Source organism: Falco punctatus (genome assembly GCF_963210335.1).
Source record: "Falco punctatus genome assembly, chromosome: 1".
NCBI lineage: Eukaryota > Metazoa > Chordata > Aves > Falconiformes > Falconidae > Falco > Falco punctatus.
The window spans coordinates 108,774,914-108,798,867 of NC_137580.1; the positions used below are offsets into that span (position 1 = coordinate 108,774,914).

Sequence of the window (23,954 nt, forward strand, 5' to 3'; positions counted from 1 at the left end):
CTGTCAGGCATCTTGGCGCGGGGGCCGCCGGGAAAGCGGCCTGGCTTCCGGCGCTCGCGCCTTCCGCCGCGGGCGAGGCGGCACCTGATTGGCTGGCGGCGGCGAGGGGCGGGGCCGGGCGAGGCGCTTTTGTTCGGGCGGCGGTAGCGGTGGCGGGGCCATGTCGTACGTGCCGGGGCAGCCGGTCACCGCCGTGGTGGTGAGATGGGGCCGCGGGAGCTGCCGGCCGGGGCTGGGGCTGTCGGCGGGAGGAGCGGAGCGGAGGAGGGGCGCGGGCTGTGGAGACGACAGTTCCTGCGGCGGGGGCTGTCAGTGCCTGGGGCGAGCCCGGCCCGCCCGGCTAACGGCACCGAGCCGCGCCCGGAGCGGCAGCACCGCCGGTGTGAGGGCACGGGCCTCGGCCCAGGGCCCTGCCTGGCCGCGCTCTGCCGGGGATGAGAAGGGGCCGGTGGCGGCCGGCGGAGCCTGGCGGGACGCGCGGGTTGCCCGCGGCTGGCCCCGGGCCGCCGCCCTCCCCGGGAAGCGGGGCTGTGCCAGCGCAGCCGTGGCTTTGATCAAGGAGCGGCGCCAGCAGAAGCCTCTTGTGTCATCCCCCGGCTCAGTGCCGACGGTACCGGCACTCTGGGCGGTGCGAGCCGGAGCCCAGCCGCGCTCGGGTGTCAGAGGGGCAGCCCCGAGGAGCCGGGTGGGGGGGTGCGGTGCGAAGAGAACCGTGGAATGGTTTGGGCTGGAAGGGACTGGGAAGGTCACCTGGTCCAGGCCCTGCAGTGAGCAGGGACACCCGCTCCATCAGCCTGACGAACCTTCAGGGTCAGGTGGCTGTTTCAGCCAAGACCGTGGCTTTTGGTCTTGGCACAAGAATTGCACAAGCTGGCGTTTGTACAACGCTTAGGTAATGCACAGCGTTTGTCAGGTGCCTGTGTTCACCAGACAGCAGGGAACCTGCCTCTGGATTATGGAAGTGTTGATAAGTTATCTTGGAAAAGAACCACCCTAATAATAGGTTATTCCTGCTGATAGGGCTGGGCAGGAACAAGGCACGCAGGTAAGAGCAAGATGAGTCTAGCTGTGAGTGACTGCTAGTTATTAAGACATGACTCATGATTTAAGAGACCTGCACTGGTTCTAGTGTCTTCCCCTTGTATCTCGGGGCAAGCAGTTAAGCAGTGAGTAGCTGAGGAGCTTGGCCATACCCTGAGTATGCCACTCCTGCCCTGCTGGCCCGTGGTGGGGCTGAGAACAGCTCAGAGCCAACTGCTGTCAACACCGAGGTCGCATGTGACTGGCAGCGAGTGCCGTGTGATTGCTGTGTGCTGCCAAGCGCTTTGAGAGCTCACTGCTTATGAATACATAAGCTTAGCAAGCTGTGATGCAGCCTGCTGTAGTAGGCGCTACTACCTGTAGTAGCACAGGTATACAGTACCTCTGAAAAACAAACTGACTCTTAAGTATCTGTGCCTGAAACACACTTGAGATGTATTCCAGTGATGACAATACTGAGCTGTCTTATCTTTTTTTTCTTTTCAGCAAAGAATTGAAATACACAAGCTTCGACAAGGTGACAATTTGATTCTGGGATTCAGCATCGGAGGCGGCATTGATCAGGATCCAACTCAGAACCCTTTCTCTGAAGACAAGACCGACAAGGTCAGACACTCGTTGTTTTCTCTAGCAGCCCCCTCTGTAAAAGCCTGGGCATATCCAGCTCAGCCAGCAAGCTCGACTCACTTGCATCTCTTCTGTCCTCTCACACAGTTTGCTACTAAAGTTATTCTGTTGCCACGTTATCATTTGCAGACTGAGTTTGTTTGAAGTTAGCTGTCCGCCTTTTCTACTTTCCGACATTGCACAAACCTGTTTTTAACTAGAAACCTGCAATATACTGCAAAGTATTTTTGTGTTGTCAGCAGAATGGCCCTTGAGTATTCAGTGCTCCTGAATGTAGTCAATGAACACGTAGTATTTTTTTCCCCAGGGTATCTATGTCACGAGGGTGACGGAAGGAGGCCCAGCAGAAGTTGCAGGACTGCAGATTGGAGACAAAATCATGCAGGTAAACACCAAGATAAGGCAAATACTAATGTAGTACTAGGTGCACACTGTGGGAGTTTCTGCTGGCAGAAATACTGTCTTCTGGATATTTCCCAGGATAGTCTGCACGGCTTACAAATAAACTGAGCTGTGGCATAAGCATGTCTACTACCTGATGCTGATGGAACAGTTATAGCACACCTGTGAGTCCATGCACCTGCCTCATTTAATATTTCTTTCCTAGGTGAACGGCTGGGATATGACAATGGTGACCCATGACCAAGCTAGGAAGAGGCTGACAAAAAGGAATGAAGAAGTGGTACGGTTGCTGGTGACCCGGCAATCTCTGCAGAAGGCTGTGCAACAATCCATGATGTCCTAATCTATCACCAAGTTGGGGAAGGGTTGGGGAGGGAGATATATAGACCGTTATCAAGCAAGGAAGCAAATACTAGATGGAGCAGGTGGTCTGGAAGGAGTGCATGTTCCTAACTGTGGTAAACACTTTTTTTTTTTCCTTCCTCTGGTGTAACTGGCAGTAGTAAAATCTAGTCCCCTCAGCAGAGTGCCTCTCTAAAGTCTTCCCTGCAGGTACATGGTAAGACTTTATTGTAGTCAGGGCTTTCAGGAGGGCAGGACAAACCCTACTTATTTAAGAAAGCAACTGGAAAAGCCTTAACTTTGACAGGATTCTTTTGCAGCACAAAAGCTTCCTATTTTAAGAGGAAATGTGGTTACTGCTATGGAGGATATAGGGTTTGCTGGGCTGAAGCTTTTAGAAATGAGCTGTCCTGTCTTCCCACTCTAGCAAATGCTAGAATTAGAGTTGCATGCTGCTGTGGGGAGGAGCACTGTACTAATCCCACGTTGTGTGCTAGCTAGACGCAGTATGCTGAAGGGTTTGGGGCATTATGTGTTACTACAAAGATTCCCTGTGTGCAAAAGTAGCCTCTTTGGACAAGAAACAACTACAACACAAGTTAGATTAATGCCTGTGAAGTACACTAAAAGTTCATAGACACTATAGTTCAGAGTAAAACCTTAATTCTCCTTGTTCCCAAGTAATTTGTAACGACAAATGAATCAAGTTTAAATGAAGCGAATATGGAATAGGAAAGAAAACACTGTTGTTGAACTTGGCAAGAAAGCGGCTCGTAGCTGTAGAGTCTTCAGTTCTTCATTCCACTTTGAGACTTTAAATGGGAAGGGTGGATTTTGGTCTGTCTTATAGAAGACTTTGCTTAAATCACTGATTATTGGATGGAAGAGATGAATATGCCAGTAATTTGCAAAAGTGCCTCTTGACCAAATTTAAACTTCTGGTAACATACTAAGTTGTTTAAATCAACATGCCGCAGGATTTAAGATTTTTGATGCAACACTAAGTTAATTATCTAGCATCCTAGTGGCTTTTTAACCAGTTAGCTTTACAGTTATCCAAAAACTGGAGTTCTTAATCCCCTTCAGTTGATTTATACAAAGCTATACTTTCCTTAAACGGTCTTCAGGTAAGCTGTTGTAAATAGAACATGAGGAGGTGGCAGACTAACTTATTCAGTACATTACTGCTGTGCCATGTACGTATGTTGTGATTAATGCATCTCAGACTGTTCTGTACACACCAGCAGATGCTTATTTACAATTTTTATATTATGGAATTACTACAATACTGCTTTTGAATTTTGTAAGTTAAGAATTCAGTGGTAAATTTTAAGGCTTTCAAGTTGAAGTTATTTTTGTTACTATAAAGATACACTGCTATTTGTACTGCTATTTCACTTGATTTTTACACACAATAAAACAGTTGGATTTCCTGAGCTGTTTCTCCTTACATTTAAGAAGACCACATCATGTGAATGCCTCCAGTTGAGACCTTTTTTCTGGCTTTAAGTGGATTGTGGCCTACATCAATACAATGGAGTCTCAGGTTAGTCATGTCTGATTATACTGGTGGGTGTTTGCAGTGTTAGTGAGCTGTCAAACCTCATGTGGTCTCTAGTCAGGGGTGCGGGGGGCAGGGGTTCTAGTTTTCCTTGGGTTGACACCTAGTAAGACATACTGGCTTTTGAGCATTCAAATATTCTTCAAGTACATGTATGGATTCCCTTCTAGTTCTTTTAAAGGGTATAATGCTTACCTTCAAGTAACTCAAGAACTTGTTCTCTACCTAGAATGTATCACATGTAGTTAAAGTTGCCCAGGAACAAAAATGTATGTTCCAACTTTAATCATGAAGCTGTTAATGTGATCCACTTAAAGAGATTTTTTTAAGTCTGAAATCTCTTTGATAATTCTGAAATCTCTTCAATAAGTCTGTAAACTTTACCATCCACCATTTAGAATTCAAGGCATGTCAGTAGAACTGAGCAAAATGAAGTCAGTGTACTAGAAGTATTCAGATAAATCTGGGTACTTGTCTTTGAAAGAGCGTTCAGTGAAATAAGAATACAGTTTCTGCTGCTTCTCAGTATTTTTTTAATAGAGTTCATGTTCTAATATTTGGGTATTTGCTACCAACAGCTGTAGTGGTACATAAAAAAAGGGGTTAACAGCCAACCTGAGCAGTGTTGTACTGTGATCTGTTTGTGAGGAGTCAGCAGCAGCACTTAGATCCACAGCCGGTCTTGTCATTACATTAAGATATTATGTGGTTGCTTAAACACAATCTCAGATTTCTGGAAGCCAGAACTCTGCTCTTCGTAGTTACTTCTAGTGAGAAAGAGATCAGTCTGGTCTTTCTCTTTCCTGTTGTTAACGGAAAAAGAATCACATGTTTCTTAGACAGCTCACACTAAGCTGTCTTTGCAGCTTCAAGAGGCATGAGTCTTCCATTTGCCAGTGGTGGCTAGACAGCCCGCTGTCCTTTAAGGCATCTGGCAATGTGGCAAGGCAACAGCTTGTATTCCCTACCAGAGAGGATCAAAGTATAAACGGAGATCAGAATCAGTATTTCTAGTAACGGGCAGCAGGTGTCTTGAAAGCCCTCAGACAGGGTTAAGGGCAAGTTCAATTTAAAGTTTTTGTCTTCGAGTGATGTTATTCACAAGGTTCATATCCTTGTCTCTTATAAAGGCAGTAGTGCTGGACCATAAAAACAATATCAAAGAGAATGGAGAAGACACCCAGGCCGAACTTGGTGGGATCTCCAAAGATTAACTTCCACTGATCTGTCAAACACAAAATTAGAGAGTTAAGGCTAACTCCTCAAGTGTAGTCCTGTCTCAAGACTGCCAGGTCATACCATACATATTGGAGAAGTTTGTTTATTATGGACCACTTAGGCACACCTTAAGACTGACTGACATCTTATGCAAAGCTAATTAATAACTTTCTGTGATTTCTTCAGAATAGCTGTTTCATTTTCTATCTTCAAGGAATACAGATTCTTTATTCTTTGTATAAGAAGAGCTACCCATGTTACAGCACAAAGATCATTCTCCCAAGATAACCTACTAGTTCATATCTGCTTTGTAGCAGGGTTTTCCCACCCCATTAAGAAAGGCCCCAGCACCTCAATTCCAGCCTTACCATTGTTGTATGACTGCAAAAACATCTGGAGAAGGCTGAAGCTTCCACCAGTGAAGTCTAGTAATACACTTCCAACACTCCATCCCTCAGTACTCTTCCGACGGAAATTCATGTATGCCTGCGAGTGTAACAAGTTGTCAGTCAGTGTATCAGGTATGAGCATTTCTGAGACTATACAGAACGCTTCTTAAATGTTAACTATGCTGGTTTTGTCACTGAAAGACTTCATAAATCATTGCTGGTTTAGTCTAGGCAGGCTTTCAAGAGCATACACTGCAGGCTTAGGGTGACAGGAGTATAGTGTAGAAGCATAAAAGTTCAGATTTACCTGTGGAAAATATTTTATCAGTGTGACTGCTAACTTAATGTAAGAGAAGCAGAACAAGAACTGTAGCCATGTCATTTCCTCAGCTGCAGCAAGAAACAGTGTTGTAAATGTGAAGATCCATGCAAGTGCCAGTAGTCCAACAACAACTTTGGATACTTTCTGACTTGCTCTCTGAAACAGAAATGCAGATACACTTAGACTGGCCTAGGTCATACATCTCCAGACACACTTTAAGATATGGAATATGCTAATGCTATTATGGTTAAAGATTCATGGTTGCCTTCTAATTCTTTGCTAGAAAAGATGGGCTGTTAAAGTTTTAGGTTTAGCGTCACCAAAGGAAGCACCCCAAGAAAGTAAGTTATTATGTAGAGAAAATTGGCTGTTCAGATCAGAGGATTTTACAATGGCAATTAAACAGAGACCCACCTGACTATAACAATGAGAGTTAAACAAAGACCTACCTGACTATAGCAATCAGTCTGAAAATGAATGGGGATTATAAAAGGGCCTTTGCAGCTGTTTTAAGAAAAGTGGAAAAAAGCTAGAAGTTTGAATGGCAGGGAATCACTAAGGTCCTGTCCTAGCTTGAAGAATGCTTCAAGTAGTGAGGAAACAGCAAAGCACCTACTAACACTTCTACTGTGTAGAGTTGTGATCTATGTCCTGCCTGGAGATCTGTCTGGGAACTTTATGAACTTGGCTGTTTGCCTTAGTTATTTTGAGTCTGCAAGGAGTTTACTTTTAAGCTCAGAACACCCACGAGGCTGAAGCAGCTAAGCTTACTGGACTTGCTACTGGTTCAGGAAAGATAAAGGCAGCAGGACTGTGAAGCCTGACTTCTTGAAAGGCCAGTGAAAAGTGCAATGAAGAGGGACTTTGGAGCCCAAGGAGTGGGCAGTGAGTGGTGAGGAGCCCGGCAGAGGGAGCTCGGCCAGAGCTGGCAGATCAGCCCAGCACTGAGACTTACCTCGTAGATGCAGCACTGAATTATGGTGAGGAGAGTTAGAGCTAATGCATGGAGACTGAAGAAAACATCATTGATAGCGACAGGGTTCACCCCACTGGGATAACTGACTAAGAATTCCTCCTAAATGTAAGAGAAACCAAAACCAGCCAAATGCCTTGACTCCTTTCCATAGATACACACATCTCCCCCACCCCGCAAGTATTAGGAGATAATCACACTCACCTTAATCAAGGGAATCCAAAAGAGTCCAATATTAAACACACTGTATGCTATAAAGCCGGTAAGGTTTAATGCTATAAAGTCAAAGCTTAGTCCAACAACACTAGAGAAGGGGTGAGGGGGGAAAAAAAAAAGAGAAATATGTATCAGAGCATTACAGGCAGCTCCAGGGACACCTTGACCGTAGAATGTACTGATTTATAAGCAATTTTTGATGCAAGTGAAAGCTGCAGGCTTTGTAACAACATGATGCTGCTGTGAGTTTAGGAGGAAGCAAGGTGAGATATCCCTCATATGCCATGCACTGGTACTCACAACAGCTCTTGCTGACAAGGTTGTGTCCCTGCTGTTTAACTTCAGCCCTCTAGGAGCTCAGCTAGTCTGATAAAACCATTCCAGCCTGAATTCAGAGCAGGAGTAGTACATCTTTGACAGAACAAATGCTTTAGTTTTCATATATAATAATGTTTCTATTTAGAGTCACTTAGTTTAAGAGGAGCTGGCTGATAAACAGTTCACAGGGTCAGTAACCTTTGAAAGGGGGTCATTACAATTGGCTCAGCCAGATGATTTGTGACATGGCACCAATGGGAATGGGGAGGTCTCCTTTTCACAAATTAGGACCTTAGGATTAGGTGTCTACAGGATGCACTTAGTTTTTGTTGACCTGCATGCTCACTGGGGCTGTATTTATTCAGGCCCCCTCTTTGCCCTGCTTTTTTCCCCAGTCTTTCTACATGTAATTCACAATGACCCAGACAGATATAACCGAAGCTAGGAACACAACTCACAGTAAGTGACTTGCAAACACATCTTAAGTCTCTTTACCTTTTTCGTCGCCAGTTCTCAAAGACTTGAGGATAAAAGGAGATAGACCAGGCGAGGAAATAGATCCAGCCAATCACCTCATCGGCGTATCTCACTATGATGCTATGAATCACTTGAAATTGAATCCTAGGTCTAATGGTTAATGCAAACAGAATTAGTTAATTTGTCTGTTCACACTTTTTCCAGGAGATTTTGCCTTGTTTGGCTTTGAGAGAAAACAGAGTCCAGGTGTTGAGATAAGACAATAAAGGTTCACAGTTGGTTTCAGTTGAGTTGCTCCCCTTTTCTTTAGTGTCCTTGTTATGTTCAGGACATCTCCTACTCCTACTCTCAACCTACACCTTCCTTCTTGCTTCACTCTTTCTTTCCATTCCTTTACCACAGAAATTTAAAAAAAGGTCATCTTGTGCTTATGGCTTCCACTGTCTTAGCACGAGGTCTGTTATGCAAGAGCAGTTCCACTTGCCACGCTCTGCCAGCAAAACCTCACAATCATGCCTGTCCTGTTGAGCATTTCATGTGCTTAGCACCTCTGCATTTGCTTTTGTGTGTGTGTCTTAAAAGCAGAAGTAAAATGAGGAAGTGCAACAGGATACTCTTGTTTTTGAGTAGCATCTAGGCAACAAGCAAATCCAATCCAGCTTTCTCCACCTTGCTAGGCTGTTTTCCTCTTAGGGAGGACTGGCATCTGTGAAAAGAGGGCTCCCCTAACCAGAAAGCAAAACACCTGTTTCTCATGGTATTCATGTGGGCACACAGCTGCATCAGGCTATTAGCACTCCAGAACAAGTTCAGCACAACAAGAAGAGTATCCCACTGGATAATTCCAACCAAATGTTTCCTGGATCAGAAAAGCTGGCATGTAGTTTTGATACTTTCAGGAGGGGTTACTAAAACCAGACTAAGGAGCCATGAGAACTCAGTCATCTAGTAATAAAATCTAAGATACCAAGACTATCACTCTGCTTCACATACCCTGTATTTACCTGAATACCGTGGGGATTGCTGGAGGGTTACCGCATCTTCTCAACTACATACCATCCATGCCCCATTAACTATTTAATTATAAGGAGGGAATAGTTACCCCAAAGTTTAAAAAGCTGTAGGACAGTAAGTGGAACTAAAAACCAGTTTCTCACCCAGTTAAGTTGGAATTAATGGTATAAAGATAAACTGTTACTTGTCCAACATCATCTGCTTTCACTTGGAAGTCTGCTTTAGTGTGACCTGCAGGCAATTGTATCTGCAAGGCAAAGTGGAAAGAAGAAAGAGGAGAGTTGCATCATACTAGCGGGAAGCTTTTGCATAAGGTCAGAAGTCTGTTCTGTCACTTACTTCATCAGGTAGTTCAACAATGGTGCTATGTTTTGATGAGTGTGTAATATTAAGAGTTATCACCAGTGTTTCATTTAATGGAGCCCTGTAAAGGCAGAAAAGAACAAGTTAGACCGGTGCCTGAGTTCAGAAAAATTGCTTCAGGGCTGTGGGACAGTATCTGCTAAATCCGCACAGCTGTTGCAAACATAACAAACAGTCCATACACCACAGTACCTACCTAGTACTCAGAGGAACACCAGCACCAAAGTATGTTAGCATTGTACTATTTCTTTCATTTGAACTAGTGATGGGCACTAGACAGTTACATGGCCACATTTTACCTCCCTCTTCTCCATACAAGTAGCAAATCAAAGTTACTGCTGCCAGAATCCTATCACTGTGCTTGTTCACCCTTTGCTGGTAAAGAGGGGCAGAAATGATGGACATGTACTTGGGGTGATGAAGGGCAGAAATCATAGCAGTGCAGTAAGACAAAAACAAAAAAACCCAACAACCCTCAAATAAAAAACCACCAAGTGACACAGTCCTGCACAGCTTTCCCAGAGAACTCCACTGACCACTTGTCCAGGAGGCTTAATTGCATAGCAGTACTTAAAATATCATAAGGTTCAAATGCCTGTACTTGTCCATGAACGAGATTACAGTACCACATCTTTCTTCGCAAACAAAAATAAAACTTCTAGACTGTTGCAGCCATGTTTTGCTATTTTCCTCTTTATCACAATTCTTACATTTTCATCTGACTGTTTCCTTTACACAAACTTTGAGACCCCAAAGGGGAGGGGTGCACGTGTTTAACAATCTTTTCCTGGGAAGAGGCTGACAAAACAAAACTATGGGTAAACAGTGCACTGTATTAAACAATGAGACTAAGGCGCATCAGCCTCCGCTCTGGAGTAGCTGCATTTCTTTGCTAGCAATGCAAAGTTCTGTTTGCTTGGTAAAGTTTTTTTGGTGATCCTTCTAGGATATGCAAGTTTCTCTTAAGCATCAATTTTTAGAAATTGAGGAACTTTATGTTCACGTATGGAAGGCAGTTCGGTAAGCTAATTACAGAGCAGACAGCATGAAGCCCCTTTTCCTGCTCAGCTTCCCATACAAATGGCATGAGATATTGTCAGAGGCCAGCCATATAAGGCTGTCTGTGAGAATGCTGCACTATCTTGGTCCAGACTAGTACTAAGCAATGTAATGGTCTAGAAGTGGCCGGTCACACCCACGAGACTCACTCTGTATGAACAGTTAACTGAGTCTGCAGGAAAGTCTTGGTATATAGCCAAGTTCTATCCACCTGCTCATCCTCTGTTCCAAAGAGAAAATAAAGATGCAAGCACCTGCCTTAATTACAAATGCAGAAAGAAGACAGAAAAAAAATATGTAGAGAGCCAGGACTGAAGTGATAAAACTGGGGCGTGGGGGTGTGTATGGTGTCTGCTTTTAATCAAGTTATATCATCTTACAAAACCTAATGATTTGTTTCTTCTCCAGTGGGAAGATATCTGTGATTTGGGGTATGGGTTACGGGTAAATTGGCATATGAGTGAGTTTGTCCTTCACTGGAATTTCATAAATTGTGCACTCCTTTTATTGTCTTGGAAAAGCACTTTTGATTGATTTAGGCTTAGTGGTGGACTTGGCAGCGTTAGGTTTACATTGAACTTGACCTTAAGCTCTTTTCAAACCTAGATGATTCTATGATTTTACCTGAGAGAGATAGTGACGTTGGTTGAACTTCCACTTTCTAATGAAACCACTTCTGGGACAGACAATACAGTGAGTCCATCTGGGGGCAGGGAAAAACACAACCAAACAAAAAAACCCACACAAGTCTCAATTAGTACGAATGATGAATAGCTCCTTCAGAACTACCTACTTTCTTTTGTGATATAGCCATTTTGTCCATTGGTACCTGCAGTGTCAGATTAACAAAACCAGTACACATGATAAACACCAAAGGGAGTACAGCTTGTTTCAAGGAGACTAAACAACTTAAAAAAGGAGAAGTAAATAACCACACGTTACAAGGAAGCTATTTTTAAGTACTTCCAGTGCAACAAAAGTTCATGCCAAAGGAATGCTATAGGACACTTCAAAGATCCACTAATTGTTTCTCAATGTGATCCTAGGAACTTAGGAGTCATAAATGTCCAAGATTTAGTTTAAAATTGCTTCTTGGGCCACATGTTCAAACTAGGTACACAGTAAGCGTACATTCTCTTGAACATCTATCTTAACACTTCAGTAATCACTAGGACCTTACTATAGTGCTCTGCAATATTGCTGTTAACGGGTACACTTTACAACAATCCAACTATATTGTACCACATCACGCTTTAAGAGAGGCCAAGATTCCAAGCGCCACTAAACCGGTATCAAAACCATAAGCTGGTCACCTGTCAACAATTTTGACATTTGGATCCAAGTCTATTTTATTCACTGCATGTTTAAAGGACACAAGAGACAAGGAAGAACAAATTACTATATAAAAATAAGACCATAAGTGGAGAGATAAACAGGCTGCCCTGGATGCATTTCTTACTACAGTGTTCTTAAGAAGTTCAGTGCAGGAGAGCTCCCTAGCTAATCAGTGACTGTACCACAGACAGTATTTAATCTGCTTCTGCAGAGGCAAGTTCAGAGCATGAGGCGAGTCCTCCATCACAGTGGTGCCTCAGCAGAGCACTGCCCGTGTATGAGCAGAGCAAGTCAAAGGTAACAGTGAAAGAGCTGATGGGAAGCATGGCATGGGTCTCTCCAGACAGGCGTCATGGGGATGCTGCAGCACAGCTCTCTTCCAACTTTTACTGGTCTTACTGGTCTGGACCTGGCCCCCCACCAGCCCTGTGGGCCCGAGCTGGGATGACCAAACACTCACCACCAGGCCCCAGTAGCACAAGCGAGAGGTACAGCAGAGCGTGGAGCAAGTATTGCATCCTCCTGGTGGAAAAGCTGCAGAAGAAGCAGGGAGAAGGCCTTGCTTAGGGCCCACACGTTCTGAGGGGGCACCAGCCCATCCCCTCAGTGGGCAGCTCCCTCCCACCACAGCACCACAGCCCCTTCCCAGCTGAGGGACCCTCAGCACCACTGAGACAGCACTAGTCTTTCAGTCCCTCTGCCTGCCCAGGCCTCCCCGGGGCCATTTTTACCTCACGGCTTCTCCCGCCCCCGCGGGACCCCTCTCCTCACACATGCGGGACTACAAATCTCAGCAGCCCCCGCGCCGCCAGGGGTGGGGGGGCTGGGGCGGCGCGGTGCACGCTGGGACTTGCAGTTCCCGCCACGCTTCCCTCAGGAGGCACGGTGGCGTGCGGCCATCCCACGTCTTACGATGCGCTAATACTGAGGGGGGAAAAAAACCGCTGAGTAGAGAGCGCCTACCTCCTTCTAGCACCGCAGCTTCGTCCCGCTCAGCCCCGGCTCTTCCCTTTTCAGCTTCTCACGTGAGGCGGCCGCCTATCGACTCCCCGCCCAGCGCCCACCGCGCGTGTGGCGCCGCTGCGGCCGCCCTCGGGTGCCATCTTGGGTGCGGCAGAGCGGGTTGGGTGTTGCGCTGGTGCCGCCCAGGCTATGGGGAGGGAGAGCTGTGAGGGGCGGGATGGCTTGTTGCTTCAGTTGTTTGTTGAAGTTTCATTTAAAGCTGCGCATGTCGCTGGGGAAGGGACAGTTTGTTACGCTGAAGTTGGAGGGGTAGTGGCTGGGTACTGCTGAGGGGAGGGCAAAGTCCAGGCCGCTCTCCGAGCCCAGCCTCTGGGTGCTGCTGGGGTGGGAGCTCCCACTGCTTGTGCCTTCGGCACTCAACTTTTGGGGCAGGTGCCCTCTTAAAGTCAGCAAGGAGCGGCGTGGGTTGTTGGTTGTTGGTCTGGTCACCGTGTAGAGAGACCCGTGTGTGGTGGGGAAGGTGAAGGCCATCCCCTCTCGCCGTGGCAATGGCGGCCAGCGAGGCGGCAGGCAGGCCAGCGCCCACTTGTGTGCTTGGCATAGACCTGGGCACAACGTCGGTTAAGGCAGCCCTGTTGACAGGGGCAGAGCAAGGGCAGGTGGTGGCAGAGAGCTGCTCCAGGGAGACGCAGGCACACACCAGTAGCCTGGAAGCTGGACTGCAGGTAAGGGCTGGCAGACAGCACTGCTGGCAATTTCAGAATGCTGGCCTTGCCTTGTAGTGGCCAGGTTGTTTTGCTACATTATGCAGACTTCAGTGGCTTTCCTGGATTGTTTTTGTGCCTAGCTTGACAGGTGGTTGCTGTGGGTGTCTGGATATCTGAAGGGGAAAGTAAAGTGCTCTGTTTACTGTTTGAGAAAGTAGAGTAGAGCTGCTTGATTAAAGAAGGACCCAGGTTTTGAAAAGTTGCATAAGGCAATCTAAAACTGTTCTCCCATTAATCATCACCTTGTCTTTGACACTGCTAGTCAGGAAGCAGCAACCACTTGCCAACTGGAAGGGTATTTTGCGCTTCAATGAGAGATGGAATCATAACCAGGAATTCCCCATGGAAATAATCGGAAACATGTAGTCCTGTTAAAGATCTTTACATCCATTGTGTTGGTCAATGTAAGAAAGTATGCATCAGAATCATAAAAAAATATGTATAAACATTCCTCTGGCCTAGTATTGTAGTTAGTCTAGGGGCTAATTTCTGATCAAAGATACCAAACAGGCCTCCCTACTGTCACGTTTATGCAGCCAAAAGATACACAGACTAGTTCACATCTATATGTAGACTGTATTAGAATACTTTTGCTTGTAGTCTTCATATGGGTCTGTCACAAAGTAATCTGAATCTTTGAAAGTGTGAAAGCTGGAATGCAACTTCTCTTGTGGCACCGTTTTGCCAAGTATATTAGTTTGTTGAGTAGTTCAAGGAATAGACTATGCAGAAACCAAGTATCAGCATCATCAAAACCAGCACTGAGTAGATACAGAGGAGCTTTAGGCAGCTGTAAGGGAGACTGCGCGCCAGTCAGAACACACAGATAATCCTCTTCGTGAGGCAAAAGAAAAGCAGTATGTAAGGTGGACTAAAGAAAGCATGTAGTGAGTGATAATGGAATTTTTTAAAAATGTTATAGCTGAGTATGGTAGCTTAGGAAATTAAGAATTATTTGGCCCTAAGTTTAGGAGGCTGTTATTTCATTTAAGCTTGCTGGTATTGGTTTCTAGTTTTTGTGGTTTTGTGGGGGTTTTTTGCTTTTTTTTCCCCAATTTAGTAGTGAATGCTATTGTAATACATGCTATTAAGCTAAATGAATTCTGTCCTTCACTTCTGACTAGAGTAGCCTTGTTTAATAAATAGCCTGAGTGAATCCTAATGGTTTTATCCTCAGAATAATGCTTTATGATTGCAGGGAATGGAGCAGAATGTCTGGAGAATAGTAAGAGCATTGAATGAATGCCTTGCTGCTCTACCTCAGCAGCAACTTCAAAGAGTCAGTCACATTGGTGTTTCAGGACAAATGCATGGGATACTATTTTGGAAAAAAGATAAAGGTAACATTAATGCTTTGGCATTCCTTTTCAGAGTATTACAATGCAGAAAATAAAATTTTAACACTGAAATGATCTGTAGGAAAGTGCTGCATGTTCATTTTTGGTCTTCTATTAAACAGAAATAACAGCTCTTCTGTGGGAATTTTGCTTTAATTATTGGAATTTCAGCTACTGACTATAGTTAACGATATTGCTTACACACATTAGTTAAAGAGTTTAGTCTAATGAGATCCCAGCAGAGTCAGCACAGTTATTAATACGAAGGAAGAATAACCTATTTGTGGCTTGTTAATTGTTTGTCTATCATCTGCTATCTGCAGCCAGTTGAAAACACTTCTGCATCATGTGAATGATTTGTGGGGGTGTGGGGGTGAATCTTACTCACCTCATAAAACAATGAACTAGCTATTGTCCAGTATCTCAATACCTTCTAATGAACCTGCAGTAGCAGAATTAGCAGTGTTGTATATGCCTTGAAAAATAAGTTATGCTTAAAGTTTATGTTAGAATGTGCATAGCAGTAGCTATCCAAAAGTGAATATTGCCATGCTATTTTGAAATGCTGTTTTGAAGGTACAGTAGGAGGAAGACTGAAGTTCAATAAAAGGTGTTTTCAGGCCTTGCTTCTCCCCCTCCACCCCATCCAAAAATCTCAAGGAATTTTTTTTCTGCTGAGTCAGACTGTCATGTTGCATTCATCTTGCTGTTTATACTTCTGTTAGTAAGAGCAGAAAAAGGATTATGGTCATGATTCTGGATGCTCTGCTGCTGGTAGAATGAAGGGTCAAGACCTCAGAAACAAAATCAACTGCAGTGACGTAGTCACATGGGGCTTGATTGTGTAAATAAGTCAAATAATCTTTGTGACAGTGAGGATGTCTGAAAAATTCAGGCCTTGGATTGCCAGCCCTGTGAGATAGGGATGGATGATCTTCTTGGCTAACATCTTTTAAACCTGCTGGAGTCTAAGGCTTTCAGAATGTGATCCGTGTCTTCTTTCTTTTTACCTTATGATGCGCACATCTGAGCAATTATGCAAGTCTTATAATAATAGGAGTTATGCAGATGAAGCAAAGATTTATTGTAAACCACAGAGTAGATTTCCCAAAAGTGCTAGTCACTGCCTGTCAAAAGTTGTCAGAGTCTTAATTGCTTTAAGAGACACTATGCTATTCATTACTGGCTGTGATTTTACATTAAATACTAAAATGATTAGAAAGAAAGAAATCCAAAGGCTGATGGACTGAAGGAGCTGTTGTTTGCTTTCCAGCTGTCCCAAGGGCTGCATAACAAAGCCTTATGGGTTCATGGTAGACATAGATTCTTATGTCATATTGGTTAATATTTTATTTCCTAAAGCCACATGCCACTTTTGTTTCATTTCTGTCAAGTGAAAGAGGGTGTTCGCTCTCATTTGTTTTGAGTAGACTAAGTGAATCCGTGCACTTTGGGACACAAATTACATTTTTAATAGCATCCTTTAGGGTTAGATTTATGGTTAGTAATATTTCTTAGAATCCATTTAAAACTAGAAAAGCAAACCAATTGGAAATTCAGTTTAAACAGACTTGATAGAACAGGGAATTAAGGGAACAAGAAAAAGTATGTGTTTGCTTTGAATGTTTCGTATAGTACTTTGCAGCTTTCACAGCTGCTTTTTGCTGTGTAAGTTCAAATCCCTGTATCCAGCCCAAGAAAGACTCTCTTAGCTATATTTGTGCTAGTCAGTTAAGCAGACGGGTCTCTTCTCTGACCTGTAGTCCAAGTGGCACAGCATAGTTGAAACTGCTCTATCCCCTGCTAAAAACTGAAATGTTGCCTCAGTTACAGAGCCAGCTGGAAACAGTGTGTGGCCTGGCCTGGCCTGTCCCCACGTTGTGGCCAGGCATCACCTGGGAGAGCAGTTGTCATCAGAGGCTGAAGCTGTGCCATGAAGCATGCTAGCAAACATCACATGCCAGTGCTTGAGCTCAGTCTTTGCTTAGTTTGCTGCTCTGATGGGACTGTATGCTGCCTTGCAGGATGCTTGTGGTGAGCGTGTCAGGGCAGGAAGTAGAGCACTGAGCCAGAGCAATAGCGGGCATTGCTGAGAAGGCTCTGAGCAGCTCTGAGAAATTGCCATAATTTAGCTGAGACCTTCACCTGAAAGAATGCAAAGGTTTTATCAAAGGTGTAGTGTTTGTTTGAAAGGAACGTGCTGGACTGGAAAAACTGAAAACTGAATGAAACCCTATTCCACCTTTGAAGCTTTGTTGTGTAACACAGGGGAGGGATACTGTTTAGTATTTTGCAGTCCATTGCTTAATACATACAGATCTGGGGTTCTTGTTGCTTTGGCTCAAAAGGTGAAACTGTTCTATCCATCATAGGCAGTTTGTTACTAATGCAGCATTCTCTGGCTCATGATGTGGCAGATCCCCGTTATATAAGCTCTTTACTTCCCATAGCAAAGTGCAATGGATTTTTGTTTTGGTTTGTTTGTTTTTGTGGGTCACCTGTTATTTAAGTTGTATCATTAATATCTGCTGGTGCAAGTTGCTTCTTCCTCTAGGCACTAGGAGTGCTTATAGAGAATGAGGGCCTTGGATACTATTCTTTGTTTTAGCAAAGGGTGACTGGCATTACGATGTTATCTAGAGCTGAAAACTATGACTAATTTGATTACAATAACTACTGGCTCAGTTTCTGTTCTTTTTCCAATTTATTTGATAAATTATCAAGAGTGACCAGAAATGAAGAATGGCAGGCAGACTACACTGCAGGGAGTCACTGGACTTCTTGGATACTCTGTGTTACAGGTTGCAAGTGGACAGAGTGTAGTACAGGCCCTACCTTTGAGCCGGAGGAGGTCAGTCATCTGATTACTTGGCAAGACGGCCGCTGCAGTCCCACCTTCCTCTCTTCTCTTCCTCTGCCACAGTCACATATCAGCTTGGCTACAGGATTTGGATGTGCCACAGTCTACTGGTATTTAAAGAAAAGGTACATCATTTCTCAAAAGGGCTTCTGTATCAAGCTGTTTCATTGGCAGTTTCTCATCTTGAATTTATGTGACACTTAGTATTCCTGTAGCGTGTTAATGCCACTACAGGCTGAGGGGCTGCGTTTCTCTGTAATCATAGTATTAAGCAGTCAAAGGATATTTAAAATGGCAGTATTCAATATAAACTTTATGCAACTGAGCACACAAGAGTCTCTGACCTCATAAAAATATTACAGATCTTTTTAACAAAAAGAAAAGTTTTTGACCATATAGTAACAGAAGCCTTAAAGTATCACAGAATAATTCTAGACCATCCTGCCACTCCGAGGAGCTCTGCTAATGCGGTTTGAACACTATAACTTTGCCTTGTGCAGATTGTCAAAAGCACAAACATGCCTAAAACAGTAACAGCATTGCTTTGTCTGGTTGCTGCCAGATGCTAAAACAAATAGTCCCTAAATTAATTTCAGTTCCTTCCTTCCTTCCTTCCTTAGACACTGAGATCCTTATGAGGTGTTACAAATGGTGTGCTTTGTTGTGGCATGTTTGCAAAGGATATGATTTTTTTTACTTATGACTTGGCATCAGCAAGATTTGCTCTTCAGTTTCATCTGCATATGCTGTGCTTCTCAAAAGGCCAGTGTCTTCCTCTGCAGTGAGTTCAGGTTCAATAAATGGGGGAAAACTTAGGCTGGAAGAAGAAACCAGGATCTAGCGTGTCCAGCAAATATATGGAGCATGGCATGATCTTGCTTTAGAGCTGTATAACTCATGAGTCTAGCTGCTTTGTTTTGTTCCTGTTTTGTTTCACCATTTGGTACATTTCCATTCATGTAATTTGTGGATCATAGAGCAACTGCAGGAATTTACCTATTTTTTCCAAATGGTCCAGGATCAACAAAGAGGAATTTTTTTTTGTGCAAACAATTACTACCTTCCTGGTAACTTTTGCAATGGTGTGGTTTTGAACCTAGACAACTCACTCCTTAAAGCCGCTGTCTCTGCATCATCCAGCAGGAGAGAAGCGTTGCTGCTGTGGTAACAGCTTGGAAAACAAATTCCATTTAAAAAACCAAACCAACAAAATGCAGGTTGGTTACTGAGATGGCTGTTTCATTTTCAGATGGGGCCACATGTATCTGAAGTTCCCTCTAGCAATGAAAGTAATCTTGCTGCCACTGCCTTAATGCATCCCTCATTGTTTTTGTTTTTTAAATGTTTTGTTTAAAAGCCCAGATTTTCTGAAGTCTTATGATGCAGCTGGCACTATCCATGACTATGTGGTTGCCATGTTGTGTGACCTGAAGAAGCCACTCATGTCCATCCAGAATGCTGCCAGCTGGGGATATTTTAATTCTAGAAACAAAAGCTGGAATACTGACATGTAAGTGCTAAGGTCATTCAGTGGGTTTTGTGCATTGCTTGTGTCAGGCAATGTCACCACTTCTTTGGGCCCTAAGTATGGATGTGATACAGATAAAAAAGTGATTGAAATTACTCCTAATCAATTGTGGTGTGGCCTGTACTGAAAACTATTGAGAGTTTGCTCTGGTTTGTAAGGTATATGTGTTTAAATTATATAAAATACGACACAGTATTTTTAGAAACACCTAAGACAGCAGAGCTGAGAAGCTTGTCAGTGTGGCCTTGTATACCAAACTGTTCTCTCCCTTTCTGTGGTGGCATGGGATGGATAAGTGCATGCTACAGCCAAGGTATTCCCACTGTGCTGGTAAAAGACAGTTACTACTCTTTAGTTCTTTCAGCTGAGCTTCTTCATAAATACTGAGACTTACTTGTGATAATACCTAAGAGTTATTAGGCTACAGGAAGTCTTACAAGGAATCAGTTTATTTATTTACTTATTTCAATGATTTGCTCTTTCAGGCCTGAGTGCTAAGGCCTTATGTATATATTTCAGGGTTTAGGTTAGGACCCCAAGGTGAAAAGATGTGCTCATGAAGGTATGAAAGAGTGACTGAAACTTGTATCTGGCCCACTGAACTTTTACTAATATGGTGTTGTTGCTGTAGCAATGTAGTGTATCTTGCAGTTGATGGTGTAAGGAGCTTGTTGGACTTAACTCTTTGTGATTTGGTTTTGAACCACTAACTGCATGACAGCTTAAAGTTCTTTGACACTTAGAAGTTGCATTTTTTTGGTGATTTCGTGATTTTCTTTTTACCCTGGAACTGCTTGTCTGTATGACATCAATAGGTTAAACTTGCTAAACATGTACTCCTGGATAATCTCAGGTAATCAGATTGCATATAAAGGAAAGCTATTTATTCTTCTAGACTGCTGTAGTTGACCCAGCCCATTGAACTGGAATGCTGCCCCTGTCCAAGACAAAGCTTTCTAAATAGGTGAAAGCATCCATAAATCCAGCAGCCACAAATGTGTGGCCAGGTTCATCTGTGACTTCAAAGAGGTCTTTGTAGTCATGCCACTCATTCCCATACTGCTTTCCTGCAATAAAATTGTTCTGATTGCAGACTGAAAAAATCCGGCTTTCCTGTTCACTTGCTCCCAGAGGTGGGAGACCCTGGCAGTATTGCAGGCAGGACAATCTGTGCGTGGCACGGAATACCCAGAGGAGCCAAAGTAGGAATTGCTCTGGGAGACTTCCAGTGCTCTGTTTATTCCTGTCTGACTGAGAGGACTGATGCAGGTATGATTATTTTGGTATCTTTTATTCGGTTTTCTCATTTTCCTCTTTCAGAGTAGCCTAGTTAAACGCTGATTTCCACCCCCCCACCCCCCCACCCCCCCCTTCTTTTTTCCTGTTGTGTTCTAGTTCTTAATATCAGTACCTCTGCTCAGCTGACTATCTCAATGCCCCCGGGATTCCAGCCTCCAGAGACACCAGATCCTTCCTCAGCTGTTACTTATTTTCCCTACTTCAATGGTGACTACTTGGCTGTGGCAGCATCACTTAATGGAGGCAATGTGCTAGCAACATTTGTGGACATGGTGGCACGGTGGACAGAAGAGCTAGGTAAGCTATTCCAAAGATAGCTTAAGCTTAAAATTGAGGTTGATCAGCAAGGTAAAAGGAAACTAAGGCAAAGGAGCAAGCCTGGAGCTGTTTTGTCATGCTGTATAGGGAACAAGGATGTAACTCTTGGGTCATGCTTCCTACATCTCTGGAATTTCGTGCTGAGGCTTATGAACATGCTGGGACAGTCATGCTTGGACTCCACATACACATTGCCTCTAGGTTTTGGGTTTCAAGAACACAAAAGAATTTTTTTTGCAAGTTCTTTTTCAAAAGGAAAGGTCAGCAAATTTGAGGACAGCCTCTAATTTTGTATGACTGCAGTCCACAGAGTCCCTTGATTGGATCCATTACCTTTTGCGGCATGTTTTGCAGCACTCTAATGGATTTTAAGACTCAAATTCATGTAATACCTTGTAACCACTTTAAACGTTGTCTTCCCAGTTTTTTTAATAATCTCTCAGGGTTTGCAGTATAGAAATAAGCTCTGAAATTGTTCTTTCAGTGAGTAATTGAAGTGGACTTTGTATTCACGTGCAATCCAGCCACTGAAGATGAAGTCTGCTATTAGTGCCTTTAAAGATATTGTATTGTTGTTGTTAGCACAGTACCAGCAAAGAGGAATAGCTGTATTAATCAGGAAGGGCAGTTTCTGTAATCAGGAAAAGATTTCTAGTATCACAGATTCTAGGTACACTTGAATGGGAGAGCTGTGGTTCATAATCCTCGAAAAAAAATTACCTTTGGGACATGGAAAAAAGTACTCAGTGTTTTGCTGAACAGGTGGATCACTGTCCATGTTAAGTCTCCACATGTAAAACACATGAGATCCCTTCAGATTAGTAACATGCTATTTCCCATCTGCAGGATTTCAGGTTGAGAAGTCTGCCATCTATATGAAGATAATCAAAGCAGCCTTGGCCCAAAATGACAGCAAACTCTCAGTCCACCCAACCATATTCGGAGAGAGACACGTTCCAGAGCGGTTGGCATCAGTGACCAATATTGCTTTCTCTGACCTCTCCCTGGGTCACATCACTAGGGCTGTGTGCCGTGGCATCATTGAAAACCTCTGTTCCATGTTACCTGTGCAGTGCCTGATGGAGACAGGAGTAAGGAGGATTCTGGGGAGCGGGAGTGCCCTTGCCAGGAATGAAGTGCTGAGGCAGGAAGTGGAAAGGATTTTTCCATTCCCTGTGGTTTATGGGAAGGATGTTGATGCTGCTGTGGGGGCTGCCATGGTGATGTTCCACAGAAAATAAAGTCATTGTCTGGAATGGCCTGAAAGTCACCTTTTTTTTTTTTTTTTTTTTTCCACTGGCTGTACAGTATTTCCTTTCACTTCTTTCACTTTTTGTGGAGTTATATTCAACATGCAATCTCACTCACTACAGTGGAAAAAAACCAACCAACCAACAACTTGCATTTAATGTCTGCTTCTGGGTGTACGCATTTTGTTGCTCTGTCATTCTCATTTGTGAAATGAGAAGTAATTACCACATTAAATTTGACTGAGTGACTAGGAAAGATCCATTAACTTTCTGCATAAAATGATACTTCATGCAAGTCTCATTTTCCTGGTAGGAAATAGGTTTAGAAAGACTGGGAGACATGAGTAGCTGTCTGTAACTTGGTCTGAAGCTTCCATTAGAGCGTATTTGTCCTTAAGCTGTCTCACAATATACATATATATAGGCAGCAGACCAGGATGTCAGCCTTGTTTGGGGAGTTCGGTGGCTCTTGCATAGAATGAATGCCAGTTTTCACATGTTGCATGTTGTCTGTGTAAAAGGAATACAACCTTGGTGTGGATGTTGAAAAAACAAACAAAATAAAACACAGGATTATTTCTGTGGCTATCCAGGTCAGGTGCAGTGGACTAAGGTCAAAGGCATGGCTAGGCCAGTACCATGACTGGAGATAACTGGAATGCAGGGCTTATATCCAAGTGGAAAATACATTTATAGGGTAGGAGGTAACTATTTCCCTTATTTGGCATATGTCATTATTTTACATTTGTTTCTTGGTTAGTAGAGTGGATCAGGGCCTCTCTGAAATGGTCAGAATTTGTGATAAACTGGAGGAGCTAACAAACTCAGAGTTACAAAAGCCCAATTATCACCTCTTTCAGCTCTGATTTCCATTTTAAGCCCAAATGCAATTAGCATTTTGAGAGATTTGTTCTTGTAATATAGTGCATAGCTATTTTGATAGCTATTGATCTGAAGGTGTTTCTGATTCTGCCCTTCATGGATTGTGTCAAATCAAGCTTTAATATAGCAGCTGCCAGGCTAGACTGTAATCTATTTTTAATGTTAAGTATTTTTCATGCAAATTCACTTAAAATTTCCAGGGTTTAATCCCCTATGTTATGCTCTTAAAATTTATTTCTCCCCCTAATCTTTATTTTAATGTGAAAACATTTTTACTTTGTCTAAAGCAAGATGCATGTACACCTTTTCTTCTCAGATGAGGTTGGGAAGCAAGTGAGATAGTTTTGTGCTATCTAGATACAATTTCATTATTTAGAAGCATGTATTTTGAATGAAATATGGACATGTATTCCTATCTTGCACATTAGCAACATCAGGCCTGGCTAATTTTTGTAGTGAGAAAGCTGTTCTGAGATCTTTATTACAGAGATAGATTAATTTCCATCTCCCTCCATGCATCTGTTCCATGCTGTGTTTAGGGAACTATTGGCATAGAGAGGAATTACAGAAAAAGTGTAGACTAGATTAAGGGTTTTGTAAAAAGTTGGAACTTGTTGTATATTGTTTCCCCTTTTATGTTATTATATTTTTGTATTGGATGTACTTTAATTTTTATTGAATAATTGAAAAGAGCTGATAATACTATTCCAGCATGCTGTTAACTGTGAAATCAAGTGGTATTTGTTTCCAGAAGCTGGTAAATTGTGGCCTTGTTGTAGGTTCTATTAGGCAAGACTATCTCTGACCTGCAGGCCAGCTTTGGATACATCTTTAAGATCTGTAGTTCATCCACTGATGTTTTTCCATTTGCAGTGATGGAGAGGGCTCTTAGTCGGTAAAATCTCTCTCAAGCACAGAAGTTGCATAAACTGAAGCAGCATGTTGGATGCAGGCCCAAGAAAAGGAATAAAATCCTTGTTATTACTGGCCTGTTTTGATAAGCATTCACATCTCCTTATGGACTTAACCTTTAAACCAGGTCCCTGCTGAGATGGAATATAATACATCCAACAATTGTTGCAAAAAATAGTGG

At 43.3% G+C, this 23,954-nt stretch overlaps 3 protein-coding genes across 7 annotated transcripts; 2 read left to right on the forward strand and 1 right to left on the reverse strand.

Moving 5' to 3' along the window:
* The first annotated feature begins 32 nt into the window (after positions 1-32).
* Positions 33-3,848, forward strand: TAX1BP3 (Tax1 binding protein 3). Its single transcript, XM_080384612.1, has 4 exons — positions 33-199; positions 1,528-1,647; positions 1,976-2,053; positions 2,276-3,848. Exons 1-4 carry the CDS (start codon positions 161-163, stop codon positions 2,411-2,413), a joined length of 375 nt encoding a protein of 124 aa, XP_080240738.1. The 5' UTR covers positions 33-160; the 3' UTR covers positions 2,414-3,848.
* SHPK (sedoheptulokinase) lies at positions 3,823-21,999 on the forward strand. 5 transcript variants are annotated; one of them, XM_080383625.1, is made up of 8 exons: positions 12,651-12,765; positions 13,263-13,345; positions 14,586-14,727; positions 17,526-17,709; positions 18,942-19,094; positions 20,206-20,381; positions 20,508-20,708; positions 21,576-21,999. In XM_080383625.1, exons 3-8 carry the CDS (start codon positions 14,589-14,591, stop codon positions 21,968-21,970), a joined length of 1,248 nt encoding a protein of 415 aa, XP_080239751.1. In that variant the 5' UTR covers positions 12,651-12,765; positions 13,263-13,345; positions 14,586-14,588; the 3' UTR covers positions 21,971-21,999. The 5 variants fall into 5 exon arrangements, with proteins under 5 accessions (XP_080239750.1, XP_080239752.1, XP_080239751.1 ...); XM_080383624.1 differs by lacking the exons at positions 12,651-12,765; positions 13,263-13,345 and adding an exon at positions 3,823-3,958; XM_080383626.1 differs by lacking the exon at positions 13,263-13,345 and having other exon boundaries at positions 12,647-12,765.
* On the reverse strand, positions 4,478-12,765 carry CTNS (cystinosin, lysosomal cystine transporter). Its single transcript, XM_080384182.1, has 11 exons — positions 12,621-12,765; positions 12,118-12,191; positions 10,947-11,025; positions 9,240-9,324; positions 9,044-9,147; positions 7,905-8,036; positions 7,080-7,179; positions 6,858-6,977; positions 5,888-6,058; positions 5,560-5,677; positions 4,478-5,198 (listed from the first exon to the last, which is right to left on the reverse strand). Exons 2-11 carry the CDS (start codon positions 12,173-12,175, stop codon positions 5,068-5,070), a joined length of 1,098 nt encoding a protein of 365 aa, XP_080240308.1. The 5' UTR covers positions 12,176-12,191; positions 12,621-12,765; the 3' UTR covers positions 4,478-5,067.
* Positions 22,000-23,954: the final 1,955 nt, after the last annotated feature.

What these genes read in the sequence shown, in the direction of transcription:
- SHPK (XM_080383622.1), top strand. Translation starts at nt 13,169, where the DNA reads ATGGCGGCCAGCGAGGCGGCAGGCAGGCCAGCGCCCACTTGTGTGCTT. An exon ending in GCCTGGAAGCTGGACTGCAG is followed by an intron (nt 13,346 to 14,585) that starts GTAAGGGCTGGC and finishes TTATGATTGCAG; the next exon opens with GGAATGGAGCAGAATGTCTG. An exon ending in ATTTTGGAAAAAAGATAAAG is followed by an intron (nt 14,728 to 17,525) that starts GTAACATTAATG and finishes TCTGTGTTACAG; the next exon opens with GTTGCAAGTGGACAGAGTGT.
- CTNS (XM_080384182.1), bottom strand. Translation starts at nt 12,175, where the DNA reads ATGCAATACTTGCTCCACGCTCTGCTGTACCTCTCGCTTGTGCTACTG. An exon ending in TTCAGTGCTGCATCTACGAG is followed by an intron (nt 6,059 to 6,857) that starts GTAAGTCTCAGT and finishes TTTCTGTTTCAG; the next exon opens with AGAGCAAGTCAGAAAGTATC. An exon ending in TGATAAAATATTTTCCACAG is followed by an intron (nt 5,678 to 5,887) that starts GTAAATCTGAAC and finishes TTACACTCGCAG; the next exon opens with GCATACATGAATTTCCGTCG.
- TAX1BP3 (XM_080384612.1), top strand. Translation starts at nt 161, where the DNA reads ATGTCGTACGTGCCGGGGCAGCCGGTCACCGCCGTGGTG. An exon ending in CTGAAGACAAGACCGACAAG is followed by an intron (nt 1,648 to 1,975) that starts GTCAGACACTCG and finishes TTTTTTCCCCAG; the next exon opens with GGTATCTATGTCACGAGGGT. An exon ending in TTGGAGACAAAATCATGCAG is followed by an intron (nt 2,054 to 2,275) that starts GTAAACACCAAG and finishes TTTCTTTCCTAG; the next exon opens with GTGAACGGCTGGGATATGAC.